The sequence below is a fragment of the Anopheles moucheti genome, chromosome 3 (assembly GCF_943734755.1).
Source record: "Anopheles moucheti chromosome 3, idAnoMoucSN_F20_07, whole genome shotgun sequence".
NCBI classification, from domain to species: Eukaryota; Metazoa; Arthropoda; class Insecta; order Diptera; family Culicidae; genus Anopheles; species Anopheles moucheti.
Genome location: NC_069141.1, coordinates 66,623,639 through 66,639,878, shown reverse-complemented (window position 1 = coordinate 66,639,878; position 16,240 = coordinate 66,623,639). Strand labels below are relative to the sequence as shown.

Genomic DNA, 16,240 nt, shown 5'->3' with positions numbered 1-16,240 from the left:
ATCTTCTAAATCCATTTATTTTAACCATTTTCACTGCATTTGTTTATTAATTCCAATATTCGTAAATAACAAAAGTAAAATAGTATTCATCTGGTTTGAGTTCTGCTTTCTTCACAATTGTTTGATTTCCGTCTAATGTTGTATATCGGGGTTTCTAACCATGGGGAGGGTTTTCGACTACCAAGTCTGGCACAAAAGCCAGCATTCAACTATTTACAGCGCACCTAACCCACGGGAGCATTGAACATGCAATATCTTATGGTTTCTATTGTTCGTAAAATGTAATCACTAGCATTTTTCCCCTCTTTTCTCGTCCTGTGCGCTATCGAGGCTTGGGTTGATGTTTGATTCATTTCATTTCTTTTACTACTGGGGTGCTCTATTGGATCCTTAACAAGAGCTCATGTGAGTTCGTCCTAGCTCCTCGTTACGCTACTTTCAGAATGAGTGTAAACTTTGCTTTACTTTCTACAGGTTATAACCTCAGGTCTAGTTCACAACATTGTGGGTTTGCTTGTATGATAAATGCCCACAAATAAACCCACTTCCCGTTCGTTGCACATGACATTCGTTGCAACCCTACAGCAGTCCGCTACTAGCATGCATGTTGGTCCACGCTAAATCAACTTAACTAACGCTAATGCACTGTATCATGCAACCTAGTTCATGATCGTTTAATAAGTAAAAAACAAAAGAAATATTCACATCCTTTGTATCGTAACAATAATAGGTGTCAAAATATCTATCCTCCCCTGAATCGAGATCTAGTTTGAGAAGATTCATGTGTAAACTGCCTCTCCAAAAACATCGAGAGATTCAACTGCATTATTTGCTAACTCTGCACAGAGCTTTAGCAATTTCGCACCGAATTCAATTCGTTCGCATTGCTTTGCTTGTGCTATTTGATTCTTCCATCATCGAATTTCACAGATTCTACGGTACTACAGATCACGATTCTACATTTCTTAGTTCCACTAGTCCTTATACCGCCATGCCCTGGCATTGGCACAGATTGCTTCTACCAAACCGCTTGCTCACTCACAGGCGAGAGACTATGCAAACAGTTTGTCCTAACCAAAAGGAACATCGTTTGATTCGGTTTTGTAAGTGGGTTTGGTGCTAGGTTCGATAGATAGTACATTAAACTATGCGAGTCCTTTCTACACTCTTGAAAGCTTGTAGCGCTGGATGTGGTAATAGGTTTAACAACAGGAATTGATTTTAGAGGTGAAATCAAAGCCAATGGAAGGTCGATATTCAATGTTGGAATGGTATAGGGAGAATAGCTTTAAAAGCTTTGCAACGAGAACGCTCCCCCAGAAAGGGGCATTCGCTAGTTTAGGCCGCAATAAAAAAAATTACTAATCGTTTAACTACAAACATACGTTCTAATCGTTCGATGCACTGGCTCGATCCTCTATCACGCTAATCGTCTAGAAAAGTTTAGTACGCTGGCAGTAGCAATACTTCCGCAGGTAGTCTATATGCATGCACTCGCTTTGACTAGCATACTCATTCAACCGGCTAATCGATCCTGTAATCTCGAACGCATCCCGCTCCGCGTAGTGTCTTACCGTCGACTCAAATTTCCCACCGCCCGGTTTGCCCTCGAAGATGAGCAGATAGTCCTTGTACGGTAGCTTTCCCTTCGGTTCGCGCGCCATTTTGGCGAGCGTGATTGAACCGAGCGTTAGCTTCGCGCAAGCATAGTTGGACGTTGTGCTGTTCCGGTGGTCCTCCAGGTCACGGTTCACGTAATCGATCACGAACGCGATCGCCCGCTGCACCATCGGTGACCGCTTGTCGATGGGTTGAAAGTTGGCACAGGTGCACCAGTGCGATTCGATCGCTGTCTCCTCGCATGATCGATTCCATGGGGCCTCCACGAAGATGCTCTGGCAGTTGGGACAGCTGAGCGGACCGGGCAGATTTTGAATCCGTCCCGACAGCTCCAGCACATGCTTGAGGGTGGCGTGCAGATCGTACGGATTCGTCAACCGATTGCGGTTAATCTTTAGCGCCTGCACAATCTCCGGGTGCTCCTCGCGGAACCAGTCGGGCAGCCAGATGAAGTTAAACGGCAAACGTTCCTCCAACCAACCAGTGAGCAGCATACGGACCGGTCCGAACCGCAGCCCATGATCGCTAAAAAACACCACCATGCTGTTGTTGAGAATTCCTCGCTCGTCCAGCTGCTCGATGTAGTACTTCATGCGCCGGTCCATGGAGGACGGATCGCTGATGTCGTTGTGGCTGAACGTGTTCGTCCAGAACAGCCCGAAGTACGGATCGTTCCGGTACTGTGACGCAAAGTCCAGCGCGTACTGGTAGATGTAATCGGCGTAGTTCTGATACCCGAGACAGAAGGTGAGCGAGTTTTTCATCTTCTTCGATAGATTCTTCTCCGCCGCTAGCGCCACCGGTCGGAAGTAGTGGTCGGTTGGTTGCGCCACAAAGCCATACTTGTGGTAGTTGAAGGTGTTGATGCTGGCCTCATCCTCCGCGTATGCCGTCGCGTACCCATTGTCGGCGAAGTACTTCCACATGAACGGACACTCTTCGAGTTGGCCCACCTTCTTCGGGTTGCACACCGAGTAGGCGAGCGAGTTGTTGTACCCGGTCAGGATTGCCATCAGGTTCGGGTAAGTGTTATCGTCAATCTGTGTAAGATACCAGTGTTGCTTACAACGGCTCAGACAAAAAAGCATATATCAGCTATCTACCTACCTTGTTGTATCCTTTCAGCTCAAACCAACCCGTATCATAGAGATGCTGCGCCGTGTGAGGCATCGCACGGATAAGATTCAGCCTCGATATACTGTCGATACCAATCATGAGTACGCTCAGGGGTCGCTTCTCCGCTCGTCCATTGAACTTGTCTATCCGCTCCCGGACGTTCGGCTGCGGGCGCACCAGGGCATGCACGTTCGTGTAGATGGCCTTTTTCGATTTGCTCGACTCGGACACACCGGCTTTGCATCGTATTAGAATTCCGTTGCGTACCGAGGATGGCAACAAGAACGATTCGTTGAAAGCAATACACTCTCCAACCCTGCAAGCAGATGGTAAACAAATTCTGACTTAATGCAACGCCGCCGCTCTCGTTGCGCATCAACCCCGTACGTACCAGAAGTTTTTGTCAGCCTTATCCTTCGTCCCCGATCGCTCGATGCTCTGATAGCAGCACCGAACGTACCGCATATAGTGCGGCATGAACGCATCCAACCGATCGCGATGGTACCGCACCAGTACCGTGTCGTTGTCGAAGTTTTGCTCGATCGTGGTCAGCGGTTGCTTCGGGCTGCACGGCACAAACCGCTCCTTGCTGAACAGCCGCATCACGTCCTTCGCCACCGGGTTCAGGTCCATTATCTGGCAGCCCGGTCCCCACACGATGAACCCTTTTGGCACTGGGGCGGATGGATCGAGCAGTTCGGTCGTGGTGTTGTTAGTGAGCAAGGGTTCAACATCCGCCACCGTCGAATGGTGATCAATCGTAGTCGGATTGCAACCATTTTCGACCACCATCGGCGACGGCACGTTGGCATTCGTGAGATGGTTGTTGATTGCAGGGACGAGGGCAGCGGCGGCGTTGGTAGTGGTGGTGGTGGTGGTGATGGAGGCATTGGTTTGGGGAACGATCGGAATAATTCGATTGGAAGTGAGTTGCAGTTCATCTGCTCTCGCTTGTGAAGCATAAGCCTGGTTGTTGGTGCATTTTGTTGCAATTTGGTCTTGTTTTTGTTCTTTGTTTAATTCAACATTTGTTACAAGGTGTATTGGGGATTTAGTAGGGTTGTTATTGTGTTTTCAAAACCAATTAATTGTTTTATTTGCAAACCAATTTTAAAAACAAACGTGAAACACACCCCAGGAGAAGGTGTTTGTTTTTTGTTGTTGAGTTATTGTAATTTTATACATCAAAACAAGGAACGTGTAAGTATCGCGTGCATTAGAATAAATTAAAAAATCACAAAGGTACAATTTACGCGGGGCGGTGTTTTTTTGATAATTGCAAGGCGTGTGTAGTAAGGTTTGGTCGGGTTTTATTTCATTTTGCACGTAATCAAAATCATACACAGACAGATAACGGACGGACGGACGGGGCAGGTTTAGTGGCCCTCCCGGGATGGGGACATGTTTGTTTTACCAACGAAAAATAAATAGAAGGGACGAATACATTGCGCCACGGATGTGCACGGATTGATACGGGATGAAAGAATCGAACGCAAAACAGAAGGAAGGAATAAATGGGAGATAAGAAAGAGATATTAAAAACCAATCGAATACTGCTGCATTAATGCTGCTGTTCGGTTACACTATTCGGTTCGGTGCTCTAGGGTGCATCATATTGGCATTTGGTTCTCATCAATTCAAGTGAGGGAAGAAGAAAAAACACACTAACTATAAGAGATGTGAAGCAATATTTTCTAACCAAGCGATTGTGTGTTCTCGTATCACTAAATGAGGAAACAAGCCTTGATTGAATCTAGCAAAATATAATATGCAAGCTAAAATAGCAAAGCGATTGCTTTTTTTTTAAATTTTGTGTTTCAATTATAAGAATGTGAAATTTGTTGTTTTAAGGCGAAAGATTCGAATATTGTTCCTTAAATGATTTTTAGACCTTAAATAATTACACAGTTCCCAATTACACAGGCACCTAATATGCTAGAACAAAACAAAAACACGGTGAGCAGTGCATTACTATTTAAACTACTAATTCACTAACAAACATTCAAATAAATATAAAAAATCAAGTATATCAATACAATTAACGTTCAACAATACAATAACAATTGTATTTATTTACGTAAATGATCAAGCACTATCACGTAAGACGGTTTAATCTGGGTAACAATTGTGTATGTTATGAATTTTTTTTTAAAACTGCATAATGTTCCACACATGCACGAGGGACAAATAAACAGACATTCACACGTACTCACAAGTCAGAATCATGCAGCAAAATATGATAACGCACTCGCATGCACGGAACCGCGCGCGTGTCCTCGCGCGTGCACCACCAGACCAGTGCTGTTGCTGATTGTGCTGGGCTTACCTTTTGGTCCGGGCAGGTCGGCATCATCCGCCGGTATGGTCACGATCATCTGGGTCGCATCCGGCCAGATGGTGGTCGTAAAGTACAGGTACACGGTGACGCAAAACAGCAGCCCGACCGCAAACACTGGCACCCGGCCCGGCGCCCGGCACTTGTCCTTGGGCAGGAAGCCACGGGCGACGTCGCGTCGGTTGTTGGTGCAGGTGGCATGTTGCGGCCGTTGCTTCTTACTGTACACCGCCAGCGTTGAAGCGGGATCGAGCAGTGTCTGTAACACCGATGGTTTCATAGTGTATGCTCATTGCTGAAAGGGAAGCAACAGAACGCCCTGCCGGGTTTAATCAATTGCCGGTGATGTACTCACGTTTGTGAGATGGCTGTCATTGAGTATTACGAACAAAAATACCAAAGGCAGTGGTCGGCAATCTTCTTGGAGTAAAAAGCGAAATGTTATGAAAATACACGTGGAACGAGTTTCAATGAGCGAAGTTGTGAACGAAAATGGAAGCGTTATTCTGACGAAAAAAGATCTGCTGATGTATGAGAAGAACCAGATTAGGCTTCAAATGTTCTTTTAAGAAGTCCATGTTCTTAATATGCGTGATAAAACAGCCGACGAGTTTTAAAACAGTTATGCGACTCTTATCAGTTCACAATCCGAAACATTGATCACAAAGTAATTTTCACCCCTTTTTGTTCACGTAAATGAGGACATTCAGATAACCAAGTGATAGTGTTTCCACCAATTCATGACCCATTCAACACCATCTATTTTAGGTTGTTTTAGGATGTTATTGCTTCATTTTCAGATTTTGTTTAATGGAAAGAATCAATAATATCTGTCAAATTTTTAATCACCATCCGATGCTTCATTCGATAGCCTTAAAGAACAGAAACAATGAAATACATCAGATTGGGTAAGGATTAAGATTTGATTAGGAAAAATCCAAGTTATTAAGGAATATTCAACAATGGCTTGAATTTTTTAGAATAAACTAATGAAACATCACCAGCGTATGATGTGCTTCAACGTTGCTAATTTATTAGAATATTCTAATAAATTCTAGTCATTTATGGTACAATTTTAACAAGTTACGCATAGGATGAGTAAACGTGCGCGAGAGCTGTACTTTGCCGACCACTGAAATAGGGTATGGGGGGGTCTCATCATACCAAAGGGATCTCGAAGAATCAGAAAAATTATCTCCTACTTCCTATCAGCTTAGAAGAAATGCCTTAATCAGTTAATTCGAATGGTCCTCTTGAAATCAACGCGCATTATCACTAAAAGCGCATCTGTTTAGAATAGTTCCTATCAGCCAACAGCCAACTAAAATAACCACTTTTTAAAGACTTTATTGAATGTTTCCGTGCTCGCTTCATCTCTTCACTGATTAGTGTTTCCTGGGGATGGTTGAGCTGCGTTTTTTGTGGCCTTCTTGCATCGACGATATGTTTTCGAAGCGATTAATGCCGGAGGCATCATCCTATCACTGGAACGGGCGCAATAGACAAGCGGACTAATGTCATGTTGGGATTTTTTTGTTGTCCGTTCGCGAGCATCAATGCATGACGACCCAAGGCCAACCCCCATCGCTCTGACCCCAGTGAACGTCGCCGTGTGCGAATTTTGGCCAAATCACAAGAATCTCGACAATCCACCAGAGTGATCGTTTGCCTTCTTAGCGGCGCCAAGGTCTCGTCGCATGGTATGGGAGAAGCTACGATGCCAGGAAACATTGGAGTTAGATGAATGCTTATTTTTTTGCTAGGGTCTTTTTATAATAAAGCCGGTTTTGTTGGCGGTCGCAAGGGCAACCGTCATTAAAAAAGTTTACTGCATTCCAAACAGTGTGCGGGATTAACCTTACAAACTGACGCATTAATTCGCACATTTGGCAAAAAAGAAACACACACACACACGACCGATCGGTGGGAATTTCGATAATTACTACCGGTCCTCACGTTGTCCGGCTGATGACGCGATTAAATTCCAGCCATTGCACAATGGACCGCATTGCTGGAGCACTGGGAGCTGCAGTTGTCCGAGCATGAATGAGATGCAATCACGCGCATTTCTAGTCCGATTCGGATGCGATCGAGCGCAGTAATAGTCACGATCGTCCCGACTGAGAGTAATTGAAGCCGTGCATTCATGCAACAACCCTATTCTTTAGCCAGTTCTCAGCCCTTGAGTGCCGTATTCAAAGCGTGCGGCTTCCGTGAGCAGCGATTGAGCTGAATCTATTTCTATCCGACTGGCCTTAAGGTGATCTGTTTTCACAATGCTCTAACTTGTTTTCTCAATTTTCTTCGTGCGAAGGTGCATCTTACTCTGTCGCAATGTGCACTGTGCGATCGTATCTTCTTCTATTACTGCGATGAAATAAGAAGAGGAATGTTAATGAATTGGAAGAACTTTTTGCTGCCATATAAGGGTTGTGACTATTTCCGAACAATTTATATATTTATAGTTACTTAAAGTGTTGATATTTTTACTACCACAATCAACCCTAATAAACAGTCTTCCCATACCTCGGCGGAATTGAAATCAATTGAATATTTCTTCAGTGACTGCCGTACGTCCGGTAAAGGTCTCGGTTTAAAATTTAAACCATTAATAATTCATCCCACTTTGGCAAACTATCCGCTCTGAATGTTTCACGGCTTTATAATAATCCTTTTGCAACCAACTTTTGGACTCCTCCGGGGCTAAGGAGGGTGCATGCAGTGCGGCGAGTTTCGTCCTGCCATGCCACGCTGTGCTAGTGCAACTGCACCACCATCGCCAGACTTCATCCGTTCGGAAGCGGAAGAAGGACGGCGAACAATAAAAGCCAACGACCGTGTTCGGCTGGGCATGCCCGGTAAGCGGAAAGGATCTGGTAGACGCCGTGAACTTCCTTTTACTATCGCTTTCCGTGCCCGTGTTGCCCGGAAAATCTATTCAAGGTCCACTAACGACGTGGCACAATGCATCAATAATTCCGTGCCCTATTACGAGAACCCTTTTGCTACGTACCCCGCGGGGGCTACGATGGCGCCTGTTCCGGCCCCCCCCCTCACACGTTGTCTTTCTTAAAGTCTAGCACTGGGCATATCCTTCCCACCGTCTGCTCGTAAAATCCAACCCCATGCATGGCGGGGACGACGGCAGTGGGACCGATTTTGCTCCAAAGGTTGGAGTAATTGCCGACACTCAGTCAACACCGAAGTTCAAGCATTGCTGGCAAAAATCGAACCACACTTCAAGGAAGGTTGATTGCTGAAGAACTCTGTTTGATTAACAACCGGATGACTAATACCGGTTTCTGTGACGTCATGGCGTCATGTTAAAGAACGTTATACCGTTGATTGAGCCATCGATCGGATTTAACGCTCTTGTGTAATAGACTGTTACCATCATTTTCTGCTACGAACTGATAGTTGAATTTTGGCTACGCCTCACGTTTTTCAATTTCAATTTAATTTTTTACCTTTTCAGTGCATTTGCAATTTTGTTTTTGTTTATTTCGCCAATTTTTGTAAATTTTGTACCAAAATTATTTTTTATAAAAATAAAATGTAACGAGTTTTTTGGGAATTTTTAAAAATTGTTAACGATATAAAGGCTGAAATGGCAGTCCTAGAGGTTGTTGTTTGTTGTGTCAATAAAGAGTTCGATCAAAATTTGAAGATTCGCGTATTTCGAATTCGTGTAAATAGAGTGTCCCATAACTCGGGAAATGCCTGTACTAACATAAATGAGTTTCGAAACACATTTACTCACTCAAAAGGGAGTCACTAGTCGACACAGAGATTGAGTGAGTAATATCAGAAGAGTGTAGTGTAACAGGAAGGATAAAAATTCTTCGAATTCTTGTTTGCACGTTATTTATTTAACGTACTTTTTCAGGTTTTAACTCACTCACTCACAACCGACTCTTACCCTTAAGAGTAAAGGAAGGATATCGCGCGAAAGAGATAGATAGAACAGATGAACGGCCCAACCGATTATTCTATATATTCCGTTAGCGGCATACTGACTGAAACTTTAAATTCAAATTGATGCTCTTCCACCAGAAAGCATACTTTAACAATGCAATGTTACAATTACAGGCGGATCGATTAGAATCGTGCGTAAAAACTACAAGCAAATACATCATATAAATCCCTAGAACTAACACGTTCGATAACCACTAAACCAGATGCTAATATTTTTGTTTCGGGTGGCATTGTTGGAAGAAGTTGTTCTGTTCAATTCGCTGGGCGTATGGTCACCCGATAAGGGTTCTTAATATTTCCACAATATCTTCAACAGTTAACCCTTCCTACTTACTATCTCTCTACTTACCCCAACGAGCTAAATCCACTATTCTTTATGTCGATCACTCAACGATCCTATTTATTTAAATGATCAATTTTACATTGACTACACAAGTTCACCAGCAATGCTAAATATACGTGCTAGCTGTCTACTAAAATGAATAAACTTTTCAAATGTTCCAAACAGCCCAGAACCTGAACCAATTCGTCTCTGTCTCGACGATTAGTCAGGGTAGAATTAGCCGAAACTTAAATTATTCAGCCAAGCGCACACGTTTAATTACCATCATTCTAAAATTTGGACAAACTTGCGGATGGATTTTTACGACTGCCTCGCACTAATCTCCTTTGTCGACAAAACCACGTAAGTTGTGCAATTATTTCCGTTTGCCGTGTACCACCACACAATTCCAACAAAAATCGACCATATCGCCACCCACTAATTTCGGTGGGACTTTACACAATTGTATGCACATCGCTATCAACCCGGTCGCAGTTCGTGCGCGATGGACAAACAAAAAATCCGACACTGTTTGTTTGGAAAATAAACAAACATATCCCGCACATTCGCAGCCGGACGCACGTTTTTGTAAGTGTCCGGGCATTGTCATGGTAACGGTATGGGACTCACTTCATTTGGAAAAATTAAGGAAAGCAATAGCATTCGCACGAGAATGCTAATGAATGTTTACTTTGTGTGAGGTGGTCGAATGATTTCCGCTGTGGATGGGCTAGACATGAAAGATCAGTGGTCGTCTACGAATTCAATTCCGAAGAATAGATCTCTCTTTTTTCACCACTTGTATTGTCATCACCACAATGTCAGCTTGATGACGCCCGAGATACGATCTACTTCTGGTCGATTAGGAAGGTATAGCAATCGATGAAAGTTGTGGACGATAGCGACACGAACGGATCTCCAATTGCTGATAGCACTCCAGAGCTCGTGCTGCTCAGCTTAGCACTTATCATGCGTCACAATCCAACGGGATGCATAATTGATAATAGAAGCGTTCAGAGGCACGTTCTCTGTCACCGGCAAGGCTGTGGTTTTATGGTGTGTATTACTGACCTTTTTGACACCACACCACCGTTGTACACCGATTGACACTAGCTACAACCACGTGGGAGGATGGAGAGCGCTACGCTCGGATGCGGATTACTTCAACTGTACATCAAATGCCACGAAGTCACGCTATCTTAGATCACCGAATTGTATTCCATATGTCGATTGGCCCTAAATGCGTTGGTTTTACTACCGCCACATGTTTTTTTTTTTTGCGACGAGAATAGGGACCTTCATAGGGGTCCACCTTCCTGAAGGGAAACCTTGTAAAGCAGGAAGCACCAGACTGAGATTACACAGATGTGGAGCACTTTTCTTAGCACCCACAAAAGAACCTTCCTCACGCGAAACAATGTTTGCGACGCATCTCCCGCACTACGCACGTTGCAAAGAAACGAACAGCGATGGGATGCGGCAACCTTCACCAATCACTGTGCATCCTCTTCGGTTGATTATGCTTATAGCTGAACGCAGCTGGGCAGATGCACATACCAATCTCCCGGTTTTCGCTTCCCGGCAAACATACACACGCACCACAGCACTTGTGACCACAGGCCTGGCGACAAAGCAAAACAAAACCTCTAGAAAATCGATGCCGTACGCGGCGTGACGGATGTGAGAGCGCCCCGCATCGGAGGAGTCTGACGCATTGGGGGGGTGATGTTTGCACAGCGCCTCACCAACGCAATGGCCCCTGGCTCGGCGGTATAAATATAAATTATAAATAGTATATCACTTGACAAAACGACGAGCGTGCTCTGCTCGTGTAATGTTGCCGATCTTTTTCTTTACCACAGCCACGGCGCCGACGGAAAACAATGTTAAACTACCGAAAACTCTCTCGCTCTCTACTCTACACTATGTTGAAGATTGCCTGAACGTCGTACAATAACACTTAACAATAACAGAATGGTAAAAACAACCCCTAGATTCGAGGCGGAAGAGAGCATTAAACATATTTTACGCACCAGCAGCAAACTTCGCACTGAAAATTTGCACTATTCGCAAACCTACGCGAAGAACGATCTGTTCGCAACTGATGCCCGGAGAGCGCTGGGCACTAATATTGTGCGCTCGCCGATTCACAGATGCTGATTTTGTTTCGCGCTAAAGACGCGAGAGCCGACGTCCGTCGGAAATGGTAAGGGAAGGGGTCTACGCATATGGTGGCAGACGTTCGAAGACTGCTTTTAATATTAAACACATTGTTTTTTTTTCATATGCAAACTAATTTAACTCAACGGCCACTCCAAGAATGATACACACGCGCTAAACACATGCGGCACGGAATCGAACTTCGTTTCCCACAGCACACAAAACATGACGCTAACAAAAAAAAAATATTCCGTACCCCACAGCAGCCCAGGTTCCTCCAGTGCCTGACGCGCGCGTATTCCCCAGGAAAGTATGGCCGCACAAACGCACAGGATGTACGGCAGCTGTTTCACCCAGCAGAGCCAGCAGCAGCAGCGGTGTAGTAGTAGTGGTAGTAGTAGCTCTGGCCCCGAATCGGACCATCGGTGCAGCCTGCTGTAGGCAGATGAATGCAAGCGATCCTGCACCAGGACACATCCGTTGCGAATGCGAAGCGCCCACGGTCGGTTCACAATTGGTTGGGTTTTCGTTGTCCCACAGCACGCTGTTAACTAGTAATACTGCATTATCCTTTGCTGCTGCATCCTGGCGACACAGACAGCACCCAGCAGGACGGAAGGATTTACGCGACACTTCACACCACGGGGGCGACTGACGCGCTGAGCAGTTCGACAGTGTGTTCGTACGTTCGTTTTTCACGGGACCCAACAACTTACCGCTGCACGATTCTGCGCACTACTGCGCCACGGAGCAATAGGAATACAACCACATCGCCGACCGAAGGGCCCCCCCGTTTTGGCAATGCTCTCCCTCCACACGCACCGCGCCCGTCTTGTGTGGTAAGCGGGTATGCTTTTAAACGTATTTTTTCAGTTGATAAGAAAACGCGTTTCGTCGTTAATAAGCATTCGGGCAAAATTTTAGTTTAAAACCAGCGGTAGCGACAACAAATGTGTTTCCAAGTAATGTTTGTGTTTGTTATTCTTAGGTCACCGCGATAACGCTGTTTATGCGCAAATTTTGGAAGGTCTGCCAAGATAGGTATGAGAGAGAGGCCCAGTGTTGAAAAGTGTCTAAAAAATTATTAGAAATATTAAGAGCGTAAAGGAAACTATTTTAACAAATAATGAGAAACTGCTATGTATTTTTGATGTATATCAGTTAGAATATAATTTACAAATTGTTCGCATACCTTCGTTTAATATGTTAGGTCATTGACACTTAGCATACAAAATAAATTGACACTTTATGACCAACTTCATGGACTACGTAGACTAACCAAACACCTCCAAACATGGAGGAAGCTATTGTTTCAATTAATTATCAAATTTTAATGGCGCCATAAATGAAAGCCTTAATGCACATCTTCGTACGCCATGCCTGTCCGATTGGACGTGCTAATGCGTCATCTCCGTCTGGATAATTGTAAATGACAGCATCACGCCCGGCAGGGTCACACAATTCCTTTAGAGGAAATTGCAATAGAACTCGATTTATGCCGGAACGAACTATTCGCGGGCAGATGTTCGATACGAACTAGAGTTTGTTTAGCGTTGGTGTTCTTGAAGTAGCTACACACTTCTATATCGCACATGCTAATAAACAAATGTCTGTACAATGTTTTAGCATTCAATCAAAAACGGTGTGATTTATCTTAAAGTGATCTTCCTTCCAACACTAACCGACGATGTGCAGCATGCAGTCGTGTTCAATTCCGTACCGGCCCAGAAGTGGCCACAATTAATATAGGCTAGCAAACCGTGACCTTCTCAATCATTGGCTACGCAGCGAATTATCGGCCATTGCTCAACTTCACGGTTCAGCTTCATTTTGTCCGTCCATCATGCTTATTCGCACTCTCTTTCTGAGTGATTCTACGCACACGACGCGACACAGTGGCGGATATTACAGCGGGTGGAATATGCGGCTAGGGGGGCTCCGCTTTGTGGGGGGCCCCGAAGAAAGTGTGAACTGTGATAGTGAAGTGTCCCCCGGTTTTAGAAGTTACGAGTCTCCCTTCTACCACTCCGCTAAGGGTCTTCAAGGAGGTTGATTTACCAAATGCACATTGGGTATTTGCAGGGACATAATTAACATAATCATCTTGCTATTAGTGGCAAATCAAACACTATTATTTCTTTTTGTAATATTAAACGAGGCAACATTCAATAATGTGTGTTTCTATGTTATCGGGGTTATAAAAACGTGGTTGCCAAATAAACTTTTGTTTCAAAAATTCAAAGACATTTTTTTCTTGCAAACTTTAAATCAATGTATCTGTTGTAAAAGAAACAGCTTGAAATTGTAGGTGTTCGAAGTTAGATTATTAAAAAAAACACAAATTATTCTCTTACACTAGTTAGCGACAAAGAGAGACTAACAGGGACCAAGTTACATGAATAACTCAAATAATGAAGTATAAAATAGGTTTAATGCTCATTCTGAAAATTTGAACATTTGAATATCTCCATTCTTCGGGATTTAATCAAAATGTAGTGCGAGGCTTCGAAACTTTATTAGCAAAAACTTCAAAAATACGTCCTTATACCATTTAAATCATGACAATTGGTATTAAACGCCCCCTAGTGTTTTCAAAGTTGTTGCATATTTCGATGGGCCTGTCGATGTGTCCACAAGGTCCGAAGAAAAACAATATCAGTTGGTTGTGATATTGATTGAAAGGACGGTAGGGTGCTTGGAGAATTTATGGTTGTACTAGATAAACCTAACCTAAAATCATCAGTATTTGTTAGTCTGTATTCGTTTAAATAGCAGTGAACTTCTCTAGACGATCAACTAACATCGTTCCAATACCAGCCATTAAGGACAAAGTGTCCTTGGACACAAGTAACAAAGTGACACTATCTAAAAAAAGTAATTAAAACATTTTAAAAAAGTTAATGTTAATGTGGTCCAGATCGGAACTAGGCATGAAATTTCTTTTTTCTTTCCATTAATGATAAAGATAATAAAACACTTGGAATTTGTGTGTTCCTGAAGTATATTCGAGATTTGCCCACTGTGTTCTCTAGCCGCCTACCGAATTACCCTACGTATAATTTATCGTGTCCGCCCCCGGGGGCTACGCATGATAAGCGGCATGGAATTTGCTTATGGAAAATGGACACAAAAACAAAGCAAATCGCAAACAAACGCGACACTGCTCGGCTGGATCTACATTGATTAAAAGTCGCAAAACGGAAGCACTGTTTAGCGACGTTGCGGAAAGCAAAGCGGTCTGGCCTTGCTGGGGATGCTGTGCTGAAGTTCGAGATACGAAAGCGAATATGTGATATGTATGTGGTGCGTAAATTGAACAATACTGAAACCGGTTTAGAAGGTTTGTGTTTTGATTAAAATTTGTATTTTACATTGTACAGCATTGCATGGTTTCCAGCACAATCTGTCACCGGATACCATGCCGGCTGCCGAATAATAGTTGTGTTAAATTAATGTCGCTGTCGCTTCTAATGCTAATGCTAATCTTAACGCTCTCCGGTGCGAATGACAGACATCGTTCCTGTGCGTCGATGTAGAAAAAAAAAATGGCCAGTATGATTTGGACGCACCTGGAAACCCACAGTTGTTCCTGTTGAGACAACGCGTAGAGATAGGGAAAAGAAAGGAAAAATACGATCCAACACAACAGAAGTCTATTGGAGTGCATCATTCACCGACATACGATCGATAAGCGAATCGTGGTTTATGTGTAGCCATTTCTTCACCAAACGATTGCCTCTTTCCCCCTTGTCAAACTGTCGCCGATGAACCAGGCTTCCAATAGTAGCTAAAGCGAGTCCTTCGGAATGGAAGATATCCTCTTTTTAATCTAGACTTTAATGTTTCCAGTACCACGCAGTCGTACCACGCTGTATGTCTGTCTGTACGCAACACTTAGCAATAATTCTAGTTCGTGTGAATGATACCTATCGATAGTTTATCAATGTGAAATAAATAAATTTTCCCTAGTACGTAACGTATTCGACCATGCTGCTTCCCCTTCTGTTGGGCTGACAGAAAGCAACTCCTTAGCAAAATAAATAAACCATCCTATCAGCATATCAAATCTACTGCTCTACTCGAACCGAATTGGGTAAATCCATTAAGAGTTTTGTTTGCTACCAAAGTGTGTTCTTAAGAGTGTTTACCCATTCGCTACCGGAAGCCGAAAAACTTTCCTCCGAACTCCGAAAGAAAAAAACCCATCGTCCTGCTGAAGGGTTGCCCTTCAAGTAATGGTCATGCCTTCGTTCTGATTTGCGAATCTTTTCCCTCCTAAAATGTATATTAATTTACCGCACTGCCTACTATAACCGTATACGCTAGCCTTACTAAATGGACGATAAATAGATAAAAAGGGAGTTGCTTGGGGATGATGTAATTATGCCGCTCGTGTCTACTACATTCGCCACCCCAGCGGGTGTGTTTCGTTACCACGTTCTGCTGGGAATTACCATCGACTTAATTGCTAGTATCCTTTCTGTTGCAAATATAGCTTTCGGTTTGTAATAGTATAAAATCCGGCTCATTAAAACTCCGCTCAGCGATTCGGTTCAGCGCCGTCCGACCGCATCGGGTTCACCCGGCCCTAGTGCGTGCCACTGGTTACAGCTAGCTACCGAACGGTTTTGAGGGCTTTATTTACAAACTAGCACAGCACGGCACGTTAGTAACGAGTGTTCCGGTGTTCCCCAAACCGTACCCGGACGTGT

At 43.9% G+C, this 16,240-nt stretch overlaps 1 protein-coding gene across 3 annotated transcripts; it reads right to left on the bottom strand.

The window, feature by feature from the left end:
* Positions 1–5: 5 nt before the first annotated feature.
* Positions 6–12,132, bottom strand: LOC128302542 (uncharacterized). 3 transcript variants are annotated; one of them, XM_053039389.1, is made up of 5 exons: positions 11,785–12,132; positions 5,063–5,366; positions 3,128–3,746; positions 2,728–3,052; positions 6–2,660 (listed from the first exon to the last, which is right to left on the bottom strand). In XM_053039389.1, the coding sequence occupies exons 2-5, from the start codon at positions 5,349–5,351 to the stop codon at positions 1,434–1,436; spliced, it is 2,460 nt and encodes an 819-aa protein (XP_052895349.1). In that variant the 5' UTR covers positions 5,352–5,366; positions 11,785–12,132; the 3' UTR covers positions 6–1,433. The 3 variants fall into 3 exon arrangements, with proteins under 3 accessions (XP_052895349.1, XP_052895351.1, XP_052895350.1); XM_053039391.1 differs by having other exon boundaries at positions 3,128–3,410; XM_053039390.1 differs by lacking the exon at positions 11,785–12,132 and adding an exon at positions 11,402–11,461.
* Between the last annotated feature and the right edge of the window lie 4,108 nt (positions 12,133–16,240).

Bases quoted from the DNA above. Each gene is read 5' to 3' on its own strand.
- LOC128302542 (XM_053039389.1), bottom strand. From the start codon at position 5,351: ATGAAACCATCGGTGTTACAGACACTGCTCGATCCCGCTTCAACGCTG. The intron at 3,053-3,127 runs GTACGTACGGGG...ATCTGCTTGCAG, and splicing joins AAGGCTGACAAAAACTTCTG to GGTTGGAGAGTGTATTGCTT. The intron at 2,661-2,727 runs GTAGGTAGATAG...TATCTTACACAG, and splicing joins AGCTGAAAGGATACAACAAG to ATTGACGATAACACTTACCC.